We start from the raw sequence: 20198 nt of genomic DNA on the forward strand, positions 1-20198 counted from the left end.
CGCCACTTCCCTTGCCAACTACACCAGAGAGGTGGGAGAGCTAGAGCAGGCATATGATAACAGAAGAGCTGTTCCTGCTTCCCATAGGACTAGCAATTCAGAGAGTGGGTCCTGCTTCTCCCTGGGCAAAGCAGTAGAACTGGCCCTGCTGGTTTGAGTGAATGTGAGCCAGATCCTAGGGCATGAAAGCAGGAACACTGGTCCCATTCTTTGATGGCTTCTTTGGGTGAGCTACTCAGGACAATGCTGGAGACTTTGTTCTGGTGGTGATGATGAGGGAAAGCTAGCAGGCTGACCAACCCAAGCTACCACCTAGGACCAGAAGGAGGACTACAAGGTAACCCATTCCAACATCCACCTCACCTATAAATTTCTGTACTGTGTGAAGGGGTTAAAACTGCAGATCCAAAGCTATAAGATCTCCATGACACATGCAAAACTAAAATATCAAAGAGGCGTCCCAGTGAGGGCCCAGTATCAACAGTGTAGCAGAATCCAGAGACCTAGAATCAGACCAATGACTCACTGCAAGAAACACAATTAAAGGAGTATGGACCAAGGGTATACTATGTGACTCATTGGATCACACTATAGTTTCAATGCTGATATTTGATATTTGTTTTGTCTTTTGTTTGTTTTATTTAGTTTTTTGGGTTTTACTTTTAAATTTTGTTTTGGTGGGGAGGACATCAGGACAGAGGACAGATGCAAGGGGAAAGAAAGATGAGTGGGATACATGATGCAAAATTCACAAAGAATCGTTAAAACATAAGAAAAGAAATGGGGAAATCAAACAACAAAGAAATTATATTTTACAATATGTAGATATTCTATTAAACTTTCCATTTGCATTGCAAAGTAAATATTTTGAAAATTTTTATCTTGCCTCATATAAATGTATTTTATGCATTTAATAGTCAATAGATAACTGAGTGATTTAAGATTTAAAGTGATGAATTTTTCCTACAGCTTCTATGGTTAAGTAGTGTGGCTGTTTGTCTTAAAAGTCTAACCTGTCACCACTGCCTGGCTTGTATGGCTGACTAGTGTGACTGAGTAGTGTGGCTGACTAGTGTGGCTGACTTTGCACCATGATATTCAGGCAAGCTCTATTTATTAAAACACAAATAATATATCACTATACAAAATCCATAGCGATAAAAGAATAGCTCCACATGACATGCTTCTATAATCATAGATCAGTGCCTTACTCAGCTGTCATCAGAGAAACTTTATGTTTCAGAAGATAGGAACAAATGCATAGACCCAAGGACAAACCTTGGAACACTCCAGGTTTATCCTGGAATAATTCCATCAAATCCCTCCACGGCTCAAGGAACCATTCAGAAGAGGAGGTGGAGAGTGTAAGAACCAGAAGAGATAAAGAACAAACAAACATTTCATCTTCTCTAATCCACTAGAATATTAGTATTGATAAACAAACATCGATGCACCCATGAGACTGAGGCAACATTCAAGAGCCTTTATGGGTCTACAGTAGATGGAATTTTAGAGCTAAAAGGAGAAGGTGAAACACACCAACATCTCCAACCGAGAAGCTGTCTCCAGTTGATAACCAGTTGTAGATGAAAATTTAGAGTTCTGCAAGGAAGTACATGAGAAACCAACTACTCTTAAGGTTTACTGCATGAAACAAACTCAAAGACTTCTCTGGACATTCTTTATCTCTTTACTGTCCAATTAGGGCTTTTCTTTTTCTCTTTTTAAACTTTATTTTTTAAATTTTTGCTTTGGTTTTATTTTATTTGGCGTTTCCCTCTTTCTTTTACCCTTCAGGGCCTTTGCATACATATTAGGTTTTCCAATTTAGTGTTTTATGGGATTCCTGAGTGTGTAAATGAGTGGGTCTCTGATTCTATTATCAGTTTCTTGTCTTTTCTTCTGCTCTTTTCCCTCAGATTTTTTTTTTTTTTTGGTTTTTCGAGACAGGGTTTCTCTGTGGCTTTGGAGCCTGTCCTGGAACTAGCTCTGTAGACCAGGCTGGTCTCGAACTCACAGGGATCCGCCTGCCTCTGCCTCCCAAGTGCTGGGATTAAAGGCGTGCGCCACCATCGCCCGGCTTCCCTCAGATTTTTTATCCCACTTTAGTGTGATTGTTTCACTTAATTATTGTTCTTTAGAAGGCTGTTTCTTTTCTAATGAAATATAGAAAGGAGATTTGTGCAGATGAGATAGTAGGTGGGAGGAACTGGGAGAAATAGATGGAGCAAAAGACATAATCCGGATATATTATATGAGAAAAGTCGGTTTCCAACATAAAGGAGAAAGCTTATTCCAAGAATAACTTAAGTATAAGAAAATGATGATCATTTATTTATTTATTAAGGATTTCTGCCTCCTCCCCGCAACCGCCTCCCATTTCCCTCCCCCTCCCCCGATCAAGTCACCCTCCCTCATCTGCTCGAAGAGCAATCAGAGTTCCCTGACCTGTGGGAAGCCCAAGGACCGCCCACCTCTATCCAGGTCTCCTAAGGTGAGCTTCCAAACTGCCTAGGCTCCCACAAAGCCAGTACGTGCAGTAGGATCAAAAACCCTCTGCGATTGTTCTTGAGTTCTCAGTATTCCTCATTGTCCTCTATGTTCAGGTAGTCCGGATTTATTCCATGCTTTTTCAGACCCAGGCCAGCTGGCCTTGGTGAGTTCCCAATAGAACATCCCCATTGTCTCAGTGTGTGGGTGCGCCCCTCGCGGTCCTGAGTTCCTTGCTCGTGCTCCGTCTCCTTCTGCTCCTGATTTGGACCTTGAGATTTCTGTCCCATGCTCCTCTGTCTCTGTCTCCTTTCATCGCCTGATGAAGGTTAATATTCATGAGGATGCCTATGTGTTTGTCTTTGGGTTCACCTTCTTACTTAGCTTCTCTAGGAACATGCATTATAAGCCCAATGTCCTTAATGAAGGAATAGTTAGGTTCATAGAGATGGTAAATACTGAAGATTTCCTAGTTGATTTAGGAGTTCATAAATTGTAGATTTATGAAAATAAATGAAGTAGGAATGACATTGAATATAGAACACTGATAGTGATAATTTTTTATTTTCATTTTGGTGTCAATTTTTTTCTCCCATATAAAACTATGATAGATTTCTACTTTGTATGTTCATCAAATGTAAATTAATTATAGTTATGATTTCAAAATGTTAAATCATATGTAGTCGTAGTAGCATTGCTGTTAAAACCATCACTGGAGTGATGACCCTTTTGAATGGAATGTTCTAGAAGTTGGAGGATGTTGATAGCTCAGACTACATGAAGTGAAAACGAATAACTGGGCTCAAAGATCAAACTATGTTTTAATAGTACTGTGTTTGTTTGCCAACATACAGCAAAATCTGATATGCTAGAATTACAGTTTACTTTCTTATTTGTGCCATATATGTCTCGAATTACATCTATTACACAAAGTATGAAAACAAAGCTATACTTCTGCAAGCTGGTGGCTGGGACCACTTTCCTCCTACACATTTAATAAATGCTGTTCAACAATTCCAAAGCCTTAAGAACAACTGTATGCCACCTCTTATTCATGTTTATAACTGTCTAGTTCACAAGACACAATACCATGATGGATTTGAAGGTGGAGGTCCACAAAGAAATCTCGAAAATTATACAGTGAGAAGAACAGAGTGAAATGATTCCACATTGCAGTAATTCAGAAACTCACTTGTATGTGTCAGCTCTATGTGTAGTAGTTCTAGAGGGAAATGTGAACAAGGAAGATGTGCCAGCACAGAAGAGGTGGACAGTGTATCGTAAGTACATTTTCTGTTTCCTTGCATCTGCTAAATTGCTTCAATACTGAGCAAGAACTTGACAGAAACATGTCTGACAAATCATCAGTGACAAAATGAATTTTAAAAAAAGAAATAAGAATCTCAGAAAACATAGCATTTACTGTGGGGGTGGGAGACACTGAGGATTTTAACACCTGGTAACAAATGAAACACCAGCAACTCACATGGGTTCTCACCGACACAACGAGGTGGAGCACTCCACTTTCCCATGTGACAGGTTACCCCGTGCTCCTCAGCCATCCTAAAGCCATCATCACAAACATAGCTGAGTGTAGTGCCGTGTTCATAACTGCTGGACTCTGCTGTGTCTCTCCTTTCTTCTGACAATCTGGGCAATTTAATAGATCCGTGGTTTATTTCAGGGGGCTGAGAACATGGAATTTTCACTATTTGAAGAACAGAAATGAAATAATGAAGCATAAACAAAAATTTTACATTGGAAAATAAAAACAGTTTGGATTATGTCTCCACAGTTTTAATGTTAAGCCCTAGTTTTTCAATATCCTTCCCCTTCACTTTAGTTCTCTTCAGTATTTAAAGAAAGAATGTTATAAAATAAGCCATAGCTACTGACCAATGCAGAGTGGTAATGACTGCCACCTTCCGTCTTTGCACACCATCTCTTCTGTGTTCTGTAATATGTAATTATCTTGACAAAGAACAGATACTTTTTCTCCATCCCAATATTTCACTGTGGTTTCCAACACTTGGGCATTTGGAATCTGTGGTGGGGGAGGGCAGAATTCTTTCTCTACTCCTAAAACAATATTCAAAATTGGAGTTTTTGACAAAAATAGTATTTTTATTATTGAAGCAATAATTTTAATTAAATAACAAATTAATTATGACCATATAATAATTACATATATTTTACTTTTCACCTGGTATAGCAATTTTCTAGCTATTCTTGTCCTACTTTGAATGGTTGTCATTGTCATTCACTCTTTTTTAAATCAGTTTTGCAGTGTTTTTATAAAACTTATTCCATTTTATTCTAGCCTTTATGATATTTTTAATGAATTTTAAGATTAAATATTTCAAATTAAGGTTACATGGAAATTTGAATATCTATGATCTAATATGTTGGATTAAATTAAAGGTCCTTAGAGAATGTACTGATGAAATTGATACTTACATTTAGTTAGTATACTAGTGAATTTTCTCATAGCTGTGACAAAATGCCTGACAAAAGCAACTTTGGAAAGGAAGGGTTTGGCTTAGCTCATCATGTAGTGCAGTTATGGCAGTCCAAGTGTGGAGCAGCTAGTCATACTGCATCTATTGTCAGGACGGGCACAGAATTAGTGCAGATGTTTGGCTTCCTTTCCTTTTCATTTATTCCAAGACCCCTGATAATAAAATGATGCCACCTACATTTATGGTGAAACTTCCCACCTGAGTTTGTCCAAACTAGAAATGTTCTCTCAGTCATGCTCAGAGCTGTTTTTCCTAAGTCACTTTTGTCAAGTAAACAATAAGTATTAATCATTACACTTTGATAAAGAATTTTGCATTGACTCTTGGTCAATGAGAGTATAGGGTATGATCACAAATGTTTCAAAGCATGTTATTCAAAATGTCAACTTTCTGGATATCCTATTTATTGTGAACTGTTTTAGAGATGTGAAAACTGCTGGCATACATCCAGGATAATGAGTAGTTAGTACTGGCATTAACACCCTTTTGAAAAGTTTTGTCTGAGTCACTACAAAATCAAGACATTTCAGATTCATCTTGCAGATTCAGAACATGACAGTGTGCTTTATTAGTGATTATTAATAATCTCTTTTTTGATCTCTGCTTATTTATAGTGGATGGAAGGACTTCAATGAAATGAGTGTTTGTGTAATAAATATATTTTTCCACATTCTTTAAAAAACTAGCTGGCTGTTTTTTAAACAATTAGCTCCTTACTTCATACTATAATCAAAATGAAATCAATTATGATAAAAATAGAGGCAATTACAGAATGGCATGTGCCCTCCATTGCAATGTGTGTAATACTTTTGATTTTCAAATGGCATGGGAATACTTTCAGTGAATTTCAGACTTTAAGAAATAGTTTAAGATATTGAGTGAGACAGGCATCCAAAATAACAGTGATAAATACAAATAGGGAAGCAAAATAGTGCAATCAACACTTGCCTATTTATTTGGAATTGGAGGTATCATATGTCAGATTTATTGTTACTAGTATAAATAAATTATTATATTGATAGTACACATAACCATACAGAAGTGCATGATGATTAAGTATAGGCATAGGAAGGGCATATCACATTTATTGTGATAAAATAATTAGATGTAATGGAACTCTGAGAGTGAAGGGACCATTACTACAAGGAGGTAAATTCATGTTAATTAAGTTTGCCTGTGTTTTTTAAACTACAGGTCACTTAAAAAGGTGATAGTAATTTCTAAATCATTTTATATACTGAAAAGTATTTTTTCCAAGATATCTGTTTTAATATCTTCCTTCATATAATATGTAGTAGATGAACCCATAAAATCTCAAAAGGATGGACACTTAAACAAGACCTGGATGATGGAAAACCAGTTAGCATGCCAATGTGGATAGGGAAGAAATCTTACAAGGCCCTTCCCCTACATCATAGGTTCTCAACCTGTGGGGCACAATCCCTTAGGGGTCTAATGACCCTTTTTCAGGGTTACTTAGGACATTCTGAAAACACAGATATTTACATTATGATTCATAACAGCATCAATATTAGAGTTATGGAGTAGCCATGAAAATGTTTTATGGTTAGGGGTCAACACGAGCAACTTCAAAGGGTGATAACATTAGGAGGATTGAGAAGTATTGCCTTAGGTGAAGATCTACAGGCAATTAATGTCTATCTAGAATAGGAGAATCAATTTTCTCCAGGGATGTGTGACCTAAAAAATAGGTTATCCAATTTCAAATTCTTAGTCATAATCACATATCCATATGAAAAACAATAAATGAACTCATCAGGCTGAATTTATATATACAAGTTGTTTGTGTATATACATTGGGTATATATATATATCCATGTATATGTGTATATATACTATGAGTTTATATGTGGATAAGAGGTCATGAATTGGACAGGAAGTACAGGGGACACAGTATATTTTTGAGTGGAAGAGGGAAAGTTGAAAAATATAAAAATTTGGGATTCACATAGGAAATTCTGAAGAACAATTACTATGTTTTAAGAACTTAAAGCTAATGCCGGGCGGAGGTGGCGCACGCCTTTAATCCCAGCATTCGGGAGGCAGAGGTAGGCAGATCTCTGGGAGTTCGAGGCCAGCCTGGTCTACAAGAGCTAGTTCCAGGACAGGCACCAAAGCTACAGAGAAACCCTGTCTCGAAAAACCAAAAACAAAACTTAAAGCTACTATTATTACAGTTATGACCACTAGGAGACAGTGCAAACAAGAACTTACTTGTACAGGTTGGTTCAGGATCCCATCTTCCATTGATGCAGATTGACTGTTTATACTCCTGGTTTCCTTTGCATTTATATCTTATGATAACAGTATGATTAAATTCATTCTTATTGGAAGGACTTGCTTCAATTGAGTATGGTGCTTTACACTTCTCTAGTTTATCTTTTGCTTTGTGAAAATAATTACAGGAAAAATTAAAAACAATTATAAGAAGTGGGATAACTGCCATATTAAAATAGCTACAGAATATTCACTGTACTAATGGAACTATTATATATACTCATAAATTCTGCCAACTAAATTGCTAAGGTTACTATACAGGTTACTATGGTGTTAGAACTAGACATCATGTCAACTCCTGTACATCTCAGAGACAGTGTTTCGTGAAGGGAAACAGGTACTAGGCAGAGGAAATCACTGTCTGCATAGGAAATGATTATGATGTGTCCAGCTTTGGTCCCCTATTTGAAAGCTATGAAATGCTCACATTTTCTGATTTCCCCTTATCCTAATTTTAGTCCATAATGTTAAATATATTAAAATAAAAACATGAGTGGATAGATTGTAAGAGGTTTACTAGTTTGAATTTTCTTTTTTGATAGATCTATAATTTAAAAAGAATATCTAAGATATATTGTACATAAAACAATTATTTGAGAGCCAGATTTGTATATTAGATGCTTGTAGTCTCCATCTATCTCCTTTATATTCCCTTCATAAAAGTCAATAAGAAGTCATTTCCTATGCTAGATCATCCTATAATATAGCAATACTATGTCATAAGAACAAAACTGTTTGGTTGTGTTATGGCTTAAGAAAGGGTGATATATACACCTTTTAATATGTCATGCACTATAATTACTTACTGAAGATGAAAGTCCTTATTGAATTTGACAAAATTTCAGTATAGGTCCAGAATAACATTTGTTATTAATAATTTGAAATGAAGATTGCAATGTGTGCAAATAGAGTAAATAAAAGTAAGTTATTAGCCAACGTTCTATAAACTTCCTTTAAAACAATACATAAATATTGACTAGAGTGCTTCAAAACCTCAAGACACCCTAGAAATCATCCCTTCTTTAAGACTGATTCACAGGAAGACAAAAAAAGCCGTAAAGGTAAGTGAAGGAATACCAATAGTTGTGGCGGAATGGTGACTCTGAATGATTTCTTTCATAAGAGTCTCTTCTTTGTAAAGATAAAGGTATAGACATGGAGAAGAAAATGCATAGTGGCAGAATAAAAGTGTTTGTGCTGTAAGCCTAAGGTTGCAGCACAGCTTATGATAACTGAGAAGGGTCATGTGAAGGTCACTAAAGGGAGACTATCTATCAGAACAAAACCTCAGAAATCTGAATGAAATAATAAAATAGAATTCTGTAACAGAATGGAGAATTGTTTTCATTTTGGATATGTAAAAAAATATCCAACTTTTGCTCCATATTAATTTATTTGTTAAATATTTTTAAGATAGTCATGTTAATAGGGTTTTAAAGTAATGAAGATAGAGATTAGAAAAACTGTGTTTTTCAAATTTGAGTTTTTGAGTTGGTCAATTTTCTGTGTATGGAGAATATATCACTAAACAACACAGTTATAAGTGCCCTTTCCTAAGGACCTTCATTTTTCTCTAGCATTAACCAACACTTAAAATTATAATGAAAAATAAATATTGGGTATTAAGGATATTCTGAAGTAACAAAACAAGAAGACTCTAAGTAAAACCTCAGTTTCTGAGAAAAGCAAATGTAATCATCAAGATGCTGTTAGCTACTTATTAAAGATTCAGTGACTAAAAAAAAGAACGGTGATGGTAGTTATTACAGAGTAAAGTCACCCATGAGATAATGTTGCCCACCTAACCCCAGTCTCTTAGGTATAGCTCAGTTCTATGGCCAATGAGAGGACCAGTGGCCCAACCCTAATCACACTGACTTCAGTTTGCAAACTGTAGAACAGCTAGAAACACAATAAAAGTTCTAGGAGAGGAAAGTTTGCTATGGGAGAGTAGGAAATGGTTGCTTTACACACTTGATTTCTTAGTTTTACATGAAATGGAAGGAGAGTGCCATATGAAAACATCAATGTTATTTTGTAATGTCCTATTTTCTAACATATTATTATTCACATTTTATTCAGATGAGAATTTATACCTAAAAACTAGTTTTAACTTAAGTTAAACAACAATTTGCATATTATATTAATAATTTCCATTCAACTGTAGACACACATTAAATTATAAACAACAAAAGTTTGGATACATATTATTTAGGACTAGATTGTTCTAAGAAGGTTTCTAACTAAAAATATATGTGGAACTATTACTGCAAAAATATTACATTTTACGAAGTATCAATTTGAGGCACATAACCTTACCAACACACTGAGGAAGCTGGGTCCACCTTCCACTAATGCATGAAACTGACCCATGTCCAATCATCGTAAATGTTTCCTTGCAGGTGAACTCCACTGAATCTCCATGGTAGTAGGGAGGGACAGAAAATTGGACAAAGCCATGCTCAAGTTGAGGAATGTCTGAACATGTTCTCTCCTCCTCTGTAGATAGATGTTTCACAAATCTTGTGATTAAGATATCACATGAGAAACAAAACAGTGTCTAAGTAGTAGCATTTTTATTACCAACACATGTTGGCAAGGTTGTCCAATTTCCATCCATGCACTGGATTTTATTGGGTCCCTTCAGTAGAAATCTAGGCTTGCAATCATATTCCACCACTTCACCATGGCTGTATTGTTCTTTCTTTGTTCCATTGAATTCCCCATTGAAGAGTTCAGGAGGTTGATCACATGATCTCACTTGACCTACAGTAGAATATTGTGTACATATAAATGAAAATGTCCATTTTGCAGTCTAAAAATCTAGTTAAAGAAAAATCTTGGGCTGGAGAGATGGCTCAGCCGTTAAAGGCTAGGCTCACAACCATAAATATAAAGAAAAATCTTACAAGAATGTATTCATCATATCACTTTCTATAACATTTTATTAAATCAGTATTATATACACTAAATTCACATTTCACAGTTGTAACATGTCTGCTCAAATAGCATTGAAAGCATATTGAAGGTGGTACAGTGTTTGATAAACCTGATGCCTTGAAATTGCATGAAAACAGGTAGCAATTAAGTTTTGTTAATTATAGTGATTTTCACACTCTCAATGTTTTTTAACGTACAGTTATCCATTTATAAAAAATATTGGCGCTGATTAATCAGGAAGCATCTGATTAATGTATTTTAATTTTTAAATAAATGCTGTTGAATTAATCAAACTCTGGTTTCATACAATTTAGACATTCTCTATGCAATGTGAGGAGATGCTTTTGTTGGAAAATTATCAGAACAACAGACAAAATGAGAGATATCTTTGTACTCTAAGCCATCATATCTATATTTACACACATTGATAACACATTTTAAGTTAGCGATTATCCTTATCAGTAAGTGTTTACATATTAGCCATACAACAGACAGCTTTATCATGATTGTCAGTGGATATGCTTAAGATTGTAGATACAATATAAGACTGCTAGATATTAGGAGTTGAATACCAAACCTCTGGTTTTCATTCACCAAATGTAAAATAGATACTGACCTTTACAAGTTGGGAAACTAGGGGACCATCCAAAGTGGTAACATTGAACTGAATCTGGTCCAACTCTGTGTCCTCGTTGGCAAGAAAAGTTCAACAAATCTCCAATTTTATATTTCTCCTTCTTGGGATTGACGAGCAAGTATTGGTCAAGAAATGGAATGCTGCATTCTCTTTCTTGAAAAGTAGAATAATCAGAGTATGTATTTAATCAAGAAGTAGTTTTTATCTCTCTCATGTACAATCTCAGGGTAACATCAGGAACCCTCTTTTTATGAATATTACATTTTATATTGTCCCTAAAGTTACATGGATGTCTGAGAAATATGTGGTGATATAATATATTTGTTATAAAAATAAATAATAAAATTAATTTATTTTTACTGGGTCTGAATTGCTGCTGAAAATTATTGATGTTTAGTTCACAATTACCCTATTCTGAATTTACAGAATCATTCTTTCATATTTGAAATTAATGCTATACAGTATATTCTGTGACATTTTTAAAAAATATTTTATATTAATATTCTTGAAAAGTAGAACAAGCAAAATAATTTCTAATATATTTGAAGTTAGGACAATAAAATTAGTATATTTTAAAATAAAAAAAGAACATAAGAAACATGTACAAAACCATACTATTAGTTATGCATTTAAATATTTGCAACACACTAATTTGTTGTAATTTCAATTCTCATTTTTAACCCTTAATAATTCTTACTCAAATTAAGAATATGTAACATTATCCATCACAGTTAATATTTTTAGTATGTGTTTTAGTATAAAAAAACATGTTTTATTATACTTTCTTGGTATTATATATATGTCTACAAATAAAGCTATTTTTAATTGATTTTTATCAAGCTCTACATTTTTCTCTGCTCTCCTTCCTGCCTCTTCCAAGGTCCCCATGCTCCCAATTTACTCAGGAGATCTTGTCTTTTTCTGCTTCCAATGTAGATTAGATCTATGTATGTCTCTCTCTTAGAGTCCTCATTGTTGTCTAGGTTCTCTGGGATTGTGATTTCTGGCTGTTTTTTATTGCTTTATGTTTAAAAACCACTTATGAATGAGTACATGTGATATAGGTCTTTCTGTGTCTGGGTTACCTCACTCAAAATGATGTTTTCTAGCTCCATCCATTTGCCTGCAAAATTCAAGATGTCATTTTTTTCTCTTGTGTAGTACTCCATTGTGTAAATGTACCACATTTTCCTTATCCATTCTTCAGTTGAGAGGCATTTAGGTTGTTTCGTTCTGGCTATGAAAAACAATATTGCTATGAACAGAGTTGACCACATGTTCTTGTGGCTCCATTGAGAATCCTTTGGATATATACCCAGAAATGGTATTACTGTGTCTTGAGGAAGGCTGTTTCCTAATTTTCTAAGAAAACACCATACTGACATACAAAGGGGCTGTACAAATTTGCACACCCATCATCAATGCAGGAGTGTTCCCTTTACCCTACAAACTCTCCAGCATAATTTGTCATCAGTGTTTTTGAACTTGGCCATTTTTACAGTTGTAAAATGGAATGACAGAGTTGTTTTGATTTGCATTTCTCTGAAAACTAAGGATGTTGAACATTTTCTTGAGTGTCTTTCAGCCATTTTAGATTCCTCTGTTGAGAGTTCTCTGTTTAGGTCTGAACTCCATTTTTTTAATGGATTATTTGTTCTTTTGATGACCAATTTCTTGAGTTCTTTATATATTTCGATACAAGACTTCTGTCTGAAGTGGCATTAGTGAAGATCTTTTTTTTTCCCATTCTGTAGGCTGTAGTTTTGTCTTGTTGACCATGTCCTTTGCTTTACAGAAGCTTTTCAGTTTCAGGAAGTCCCATTTATTAATTGCTTCTCTCAGTATCTGTGCTACTGAGGTTATATTTACGAAGTGGTCTCCTGTCCCAATGCATTCTAGTGTACTTCCCACTTTCTCTTATATAAGGTTCAGTGTTGCTGACTTTATGTTGAGGTCTTTGTGCATGATAATAGATATGGATCTATTTTCATTCTTCTACATGTTGATATCTAGTTATGCCAGAACCATTTGCTCAAAATGCTTTCTTTTTTACACTTGATATCTTTTGATTCTTTGTCAAAAATCATATTTTCAAAAGTGTGTGAATTTATATCCAGGTTTTCGATTCAGTTCATTAGTCTTCCTGTCTGTTTTTATGCCAATACCAGGCAGTTTTCATTACTGCAGCTTTATAGCAGACTTTGAAGTCAGGGATTGTGATGCCTCCAGAAGTTCTTTTATTGTACAGGATTGTTTTCGCTATCCTGGGTTTTTTACTTTTTCATATGAAGTTGAGTACCATTGTTACAAGTTCTGTGAAGAATTTTGCTGGGATTTTGCTGGGCATTGCATTGAATCTGTAGATTGCTTTCAGTAAGATTGCCATTTTTACTATGTTAACTCTACCTACCCAAGAGCATGGGATATCTTTCCACTTTTGGTGTCTTCTTCAATTTATTTCTTCAAAGATTTAAATTACTTGTATTACAAGTCTTCCACGTGTTTAATTAGAGTTATTCCAAGATATATTATGCTACTTGTGGCTAATGTGAAGGGTGATGTTTCTCTGATTTTTTCTCAGGCCATTTAGCATCTGTGTACAGGAGGGCTACTGATTTTTTTTTTGAGTTAATCTTGTGTCCTGCTACATGACTGAACATGTTTATGAGTTGTAAAAGTTTCTTGGTAGAATTCTTGGAGTCACTTATGTAAACTATCATATCATCAGTTAATAGTGAGAGTTTGACTTCTTCTTTTCCAATTTGTATTCCCTTGATCTCCTTCTGGTGTCTTATTGCTCTAGCTCAAGAACTATATTGAATAGATATGGAGAAAGTGGACAACCTTGTCTTGTTCCTGATTTTGGTGGGATCGCTGGGAAGTTCTCTCCATTTAGTTTGATGTTAGCTCTTGGCTTGCTGTATATATAATCTTTATTATGTTTAGGTATGTTTCTTGTATCCCCGCTCTCTGCAAGACTTTTATCATAAAGGGATGTTATATTTTGTTGAAATCTTTTTTGGCATCTAATGAAATAATCAGGCATTTTATATTTTTCACTTTTTTTATATGGCAGATTACGCTGACAGATTTTCATATGTTGATCCATGCCTTCATTTCTGGAATGAAGCTGACTTGATCATGGTAGAAAATGGTTCTGACATGTTCTTGGATTTGATTTTCCAGTATCTTATTGAGTATTTTTGCACTCACAAATTAAAAAGCCCAAATCAAATTGAACACCGAATCCTGAAGGGTTTAAACTTTCCCACTTGTACAACTTAATTAGATTTTTAGTTCTTTGAGAGGGGCAAATTGTCTCTCCAAAAAAGGACCATTTTTCATATTTAAGGATAAAGAAGAGATCACAGGCCTGAGTCAGCACCATAATGTCTCAAACAGTTCCTGCAACTCTCTTGAAACTTACCCAAGTATGTGCAAAGATATAATCTCAATCATTTCAAAATACACTACTTTAACTGCTGCTTGCTTAACCAAACCAATTATGTTTGAGATGATTAAACCATCACTTAAATTCCTCTATCTGTGTTTAAAAGGAGCCAGCACACTCCATTCAGCATCATCACCATTTTGTATAGGTGAAGGACACCACATGCATGTTGAAATATCCACAAATGCTCTTTGTTCTTGTGTACTATTTGAGTCTGGGTTCTTCTTTCAGTGTATTCTCAGACACTACAATCCTAACATGGGGTACCCTTGTATTTTTATAAACCACTATTTTCCTATGTGCCTTGTCTGTCTCCTTTCTATCCAGAGGTGGTCCTTTGACCTGAATCAATTCCTTTTTCTTTCACTTTCAATTTTTTTCTCTTCCAAATCATCCACTCTTTACTTTCCACTCTTTAAATTTATATGACATTGTTTCATACCTCAAATCATAATTTTTATAATGGAGTGTAAAAGAAGCAGCAGGCTGCTTCCCACCACCTGGCTCCCGGTAGTCAGCTAGCTTTATTCAATATAATTACATGAAAACTGTATTCATTTAAACACTGCCTGGTCCATTAGTTCTAGCTTTTTATGGGCTAATTCTCACATCTTGGTTAACCCATTTCTAATAATCTGCATAGCACCATGAGGAGGTGGCTTACCAGGAAAGATTCTAAACTATGCTAATCTCTGGCCAGAGCTTCATGGCATCTGCCTGACTCTACTTTCTTCCTCTCAGAATTCTGTTCTGTCTATTCCACCTATCTAAGCTGTTGTTCTATCAAAAGGCCAAGGCAGTTTCTTTATTAACCAATGAAAGTAAGAAATAGACAGAAGACCCTCCCACATCAATGGAGACCTAGTTTAAATACCTAAGAGTATGCCTTTATGATAATTAAACAATTATACTTTAATCAGAGATACTTGATATACACATCATAAAAAGACATAATTAATTTATTTTACTTGTTTGTATAAGGAAGCAGGGACTCAACACATAACCCAAGATGTCCTCAAACTTAAAATCTACTGATCCAGGGTCATAAGAATCAAAAGAATATGGTACCTACATCTGATGAATACATTAATTTAAATACAGATTATCAGGACACTTAGATCACTCAGTCAGTGAGAGAGCTTGCCTCCAAACATGGTGACAGGACTTCACTCCCTAGGATTCACATGATGAAAAAAGCTGACAAACAAGTTCTCTTACATCTTTACCTGTAACATGGTATGCACACCTCCATAGATATGCACATGCACTCACTGTGCACATACAGGATAAATAAATGAATGTAATGAAATAATAAAATCAAATATGATCATATTTAGTCCTGAAAAATGTCCTTTCTCTCAGTTTACCTTAAATCAAAAGAAAGATTCTAGAAAGTTCCCCTTTTTAAGTAATACATAAATATTTTTGTTTTGTAAAAAAAAATCAGAGGAAATAGTACTTACCATAACATGAGGGTCTATCAGACCATCCATCATAATTACATATTATGGAGCCTTTGGTATCTTTATGTCTGTTCTCATATCCAGCATGGCATTCATAGTCTAATTTGTCATTGAGTTTAAACCATGTGCTATTGTCTTTAGTCACAGCATTCTCAAATACAGGCCTATCACAAGACTCTAGTGCAAAATAAAATGAAAGATTTCATTTGTCAGTGTCAATGGGCAAACTGAGAAGTTGGCACGAGAGCAAAATTAGTCCCAGGTTAATGTGTAAAAGCAATTCAATATTTTATAAAAAGTCCCATAGAAGACCAACAAGAAATCATTTTCCTGAAACAGTTATTGAATGAAAAGTACATCCCTATTAGCATTTATTGCCTCAGTTAAGTTTCATAAAACTTTATTTTAAAAATAATTTCTCAGCTCATTTTCCCTATATTTATCATATACTGCAAATAAATGGACAAGTGTAGATGTATTTAGTTTTAGGGAAGTGCAGTAACATTTTGTGAATTAAAGTCCTATATTTAGTAGTTTATAGTAGCATAAAATTCATAAAAGTAGATTAGTTAAATTTGAAACAGGCATTTACTGTATCATACCAAAGTTTTTTTTATTATTTTACAGTAAGAAAATCCAAAAAGTCTTGTTAATTAACATTTTAACAAACATGAATATTACATGAGAAAAATTTTAATTGCTTTTTCTTTAAATAAGTGCTGTAAAAGTACAGTAAATAAAGAATAGAAATTAAGAAAGCAGCAAGTATCTTAAATCATGTTATCATTTAAGTTACATTGAATAGTTCTTGAAAATAGCACTGGTTAGCTTTCTCATAAATAAGACAAGCAGAAATAATCATTCTTATAAAACTTTCATTAACTGTAGGTCCTAACAAATCAAAATTGGTCCTACTTGGAAACATTTCTTTCTTTGCAATATCAAGATATTTGGGAAGAATTTTTAAGAGGGAGACTTTCTGAAATGGACCTTAACTGATAGTGTCAAATATACATTATAAGGTTATCATACATTCTGAGATTTAAAACATGGATATATCTTTACATAAAACTTTATATTTATATCTAGGAGCAATGGATTTGATATGTAAGGCAGACTTTTTAAAAGGCAGCTGGTCAAAAATCCTTTACTATATTTAAAACTATAGGGTATTTTAAACAATTGAAAGGGAAATTAGCTGATACTCTACAATATAAAAATGAGTCCAAAAATAAAAACAAATAGTGAAATCTTTCCTTGAAGTTTGAAACTCATCATGAAGCAAGATCAGCCACCTCACAGGAGAATAAAGTTAAACTCTGATACATCACCTGTATAATGACAGCAATATAATGGAGTACTCACTGATGCATGAGGGTTGAGCTGACCATCCATTTTGGAGGCAGGTAATTGTTCCTGATGTCTCTCCATTCGATGTTACAAATCCCTGTTTACACCTATACTGTGTTTCTCTGTTTAGATCATATGTGCTAGCATATTCAGAAAGAAATCCATTCTCAATTTCTATATCTGACTTTGAACATGTTTCTAAAAGGGAAAAAAGTAAGAAAAAGTTGAGTGCCTTCTCAGTAACTTAAGGGTTTACAATACAAAAAATATATTAAAAATACCCATTAGTCACTTGTACTTGAAGATTTGAAATAATCAAAATTATTCACATTACTGAACAAAGGAAAACAAATAACAGGTTTTAAGACACACAATACCTTGCTCAAATTTTTTCCTAACACAGCAAGATTTAAACCACTCATAATTTCATCTAAAAAAGGATGTTAAATATTTGTCCAATTGTATTCACAGTTCTACAGAAGGTCAGAACTCTGAACATTTTTTTTACTTGTAGTTTCTTTAAACCTAAAAATAATTGACTCTCTTAGGATAATTTACCCAATAGGGTTCCTGGGGTTGGGTAAAATCTTGGAAAATTTATCTACATAGTTGCTACAGAGTCCAGTGACAAAAATTTAAAATGTGTTAGTAACCTCATGCCTAAAAGAATAAATTTTGTAATATGCAAACATATTTGTATATAAAATAAACTTTACCTATTGATACTGTAAAAAGATCCTCAAGTTAGTAGCATTTAAAAAATTTAACAGAGATGAGTAAAGACAGAACAAATTACTAATATCAGCAATGATGGGAATTAAATCATATTTATTTTTACCTATTTTAAAAGACCAATTGGAATATTATATACATCCATGTCAATTAACTTGATAAGTTAAAAATTAATGGAATTTAAAAGCCATAGACTACATAAGTCACTAAAGAAAAGCATTTAATGTGAATATAGCTGCTTCAATATGAAAAACATGTACAAACTGAGTACATTATAGAAGAAGAAACAGAAAGATTGTGAAAACCAGGATGTCTGCGATGAGATAGTGTCTTTTTAATTATGACAGGGAACTTTCACTCACAAAATCTTAGAAAACAAGTTGTTTAGTACAATAGAAGTAGACATGCCAATGCACATGGATAAATTTTCAACATCTCAATCCCTACACTAAGAGCTATATGTAATTAATGTTTGCTGACAAATGAAAAATCAGTCTTCTCTTGGAATGGTTCTACCCAATAAGTTATTCAATCTATAGTGACCAGGCCTAAATATATGTAAAATCAAGCATTAGGAACCACAAATGCAAGTATAAATAGCAGAATAGAAAATATGGAAGAAAGAATCTCAGGTCTGAAGATTCAACAGACGAAATAGACTCATCAGTCATAGAAAATATTAAATCTAACAAAAGCTTAACACAAAATATCCAGGAATATGGAACATCATTAAAAGGTCAAAGCTAAGAATAATAGGTGTAAAAGAAGGAGAAGTCCAACTCAAAAGCATAGAAAATACATTTTAAAAAATCACAGAAGAGAACTTTCCCAACCTAAGGAAGGATATGCCTATATAGTTTACAGAACATCAAATATACTGGATTAAAAAAAATTCCCCGTGTTACATAATAATGAAAACAATAACATACATAATAAAGAAAGAATATTAAGAACTTCCAATGAAAAAATGCCAAGTAACATATCAGAATTACACCTGACTTCTCAATGGAAACAATGAAAGCCAGAAGGTCCTGGTCAAGCATTATGCAGTCATTAAGAGACCACGGATGACAGAGTACTATACCCAGAAAAACTTTCAATCACCATAGAAGGTAAAAATAAGATATTCCACGACAGAACCAATACCTAGCCACAAAGGCAGCCCTACATAAAGAACTAGAAGGAAACTCCAACACAAGGAAGCTGGTTTACATAAAAAAAAAACCCACAGAAATTAGATGATCTCACAGCAACAAATCCAAAAGAAGAGAAAACACACCAAATAACATCACAAAGATAAAAACAAAGATAAGAGGAGATAGCAATCACTGGTCATTAATATCCTTTACTACACATAAACTCAACTCGGTCATAAAAAGGCACAGGCTAACATATTGGATATGAAAAAAAATCCATCTTTCTACTGCATATAAGAAACACACCTCAAACACAAAGATAGACATCACCTAAGAGTAAAGAGATGGAAAAAAATTCCAATCAGTTGGATCTATGAAACAAGCAGGTGTAGCTAACCTTATATCTAACAAAATAGACTTCAAACTAAAATCAATCAAAGGAGACAAAGAAGGACATTTCATATTATTCACTGGAAAAATCCAACAAGAGGAAATCTCAATACTAAACATCTATGCCCTGAATACAAGGGAACCATTAGAAACACTACTAAATTATAAATTGTACATTAAACCCCACACACTAATAGTGGGAGACTTCAAAACTCTACTTTCACCATTGACAGGTCTGTCAGACAGAAAATTAACAGAAGAATAAAGGAACTAACAGATGTTATGATTGAAATAAACTTAAAAGACATCTATAGAACTTTCCACCCAAACATAAAAGAACATACTTTCTTCTTAGCACCTCATGGGGCCTTATCAAACATTGGCCAAATACTAGGTAACAAACAAACCTCAACAGCTACAAAAATATTGGCATAATCCTATGTATCTTAAGCACCATGGCTTAAAATTAAAATTTGACAGCAACCCTAACTCCAGAACCTCAAAAAACACATGGAAATTAAACAATGCTCACCTGAAGCATCAATGGGTCAAAGAAGAAACAGAGGAAAAAATTAATGAATTCCTAAAATTCAATGAAAATGACCACACAACATACTTAAATTTATGTGACACAACGAATGCAGTGTTAAGAGGAAAGTTCATAGCATTAACTGCCTACATAAAAAAGCTAAAGAAATCCCACACTAGTGAATTAACAGAACATTTGACAACTCTAGAGGAAAAAGAAGAAAACTCACCCAGGAGAATTGGTGTTGGGACATAATCAAATTG

The 20198-nt window shown here is 34.2% G+C and overlaps 1 protein-coding gene across 1 annotated transcript in view; it reads right to left on the reverse strand.

The window, feature by feature from the left end:
* Nucleotides 1-20198, reverse strand: part of LOC142858638 (complement factor H-like) — a 64336-nt gene that overhangs the window by 11153 nt on the left and 32985 nt on the right. Inside the window, exons 4-11 of the mRNA XM_075988158.1 lie at nucleotides 17164-17346; nucleotides 15799-15975; nucleotides 10864-11037; nucleotides 9891-10073; nucleotides 9627-9806; nucleotides 7245-7415; nucleotides 4387-4569; nucleotides 3989-4198 (exon numbers count right to left, since the gene is read on the reverse strand). Coding sequence (XP_075844273.1) covers nucleotides 3989-4198; nucleotides 4387-4569; nucleotides 7245-7415; nucleotides 9627-9806; nucleotides 9891-10073; nucleotides 10864-11037; nucleotides 15799-15975; nucleotides 17164-17346 — 1461 coding nt within the window. The remainder of the gene's footprint in view (nucleotides 1-3988; nucleotides 4199-4386; nucleotides 4570-7244; nucleotides 7416-9626; nucleotides 9807-9890; nucleotides 10074-10863; nucleotides 11038-15798; nucleotides 15976-17163; nucleotides 17347-20198) is intronic.

Source organism: Microtus pennsylvanicus, chromosome 10 (assembly GCF_037038515.1).
Source record: "Microtus pennsylvanicus isolate mMicPen1 chromosome 10, mMicPen1.hap1, whole genome shotgun sequence".
Classification (NCBI taxonomy): Eukaryota; Metazoa; Chordata; class Mammalia; order Rodentia; family Cricetidae; genus Microtus; species Microtus pennsylvanicus.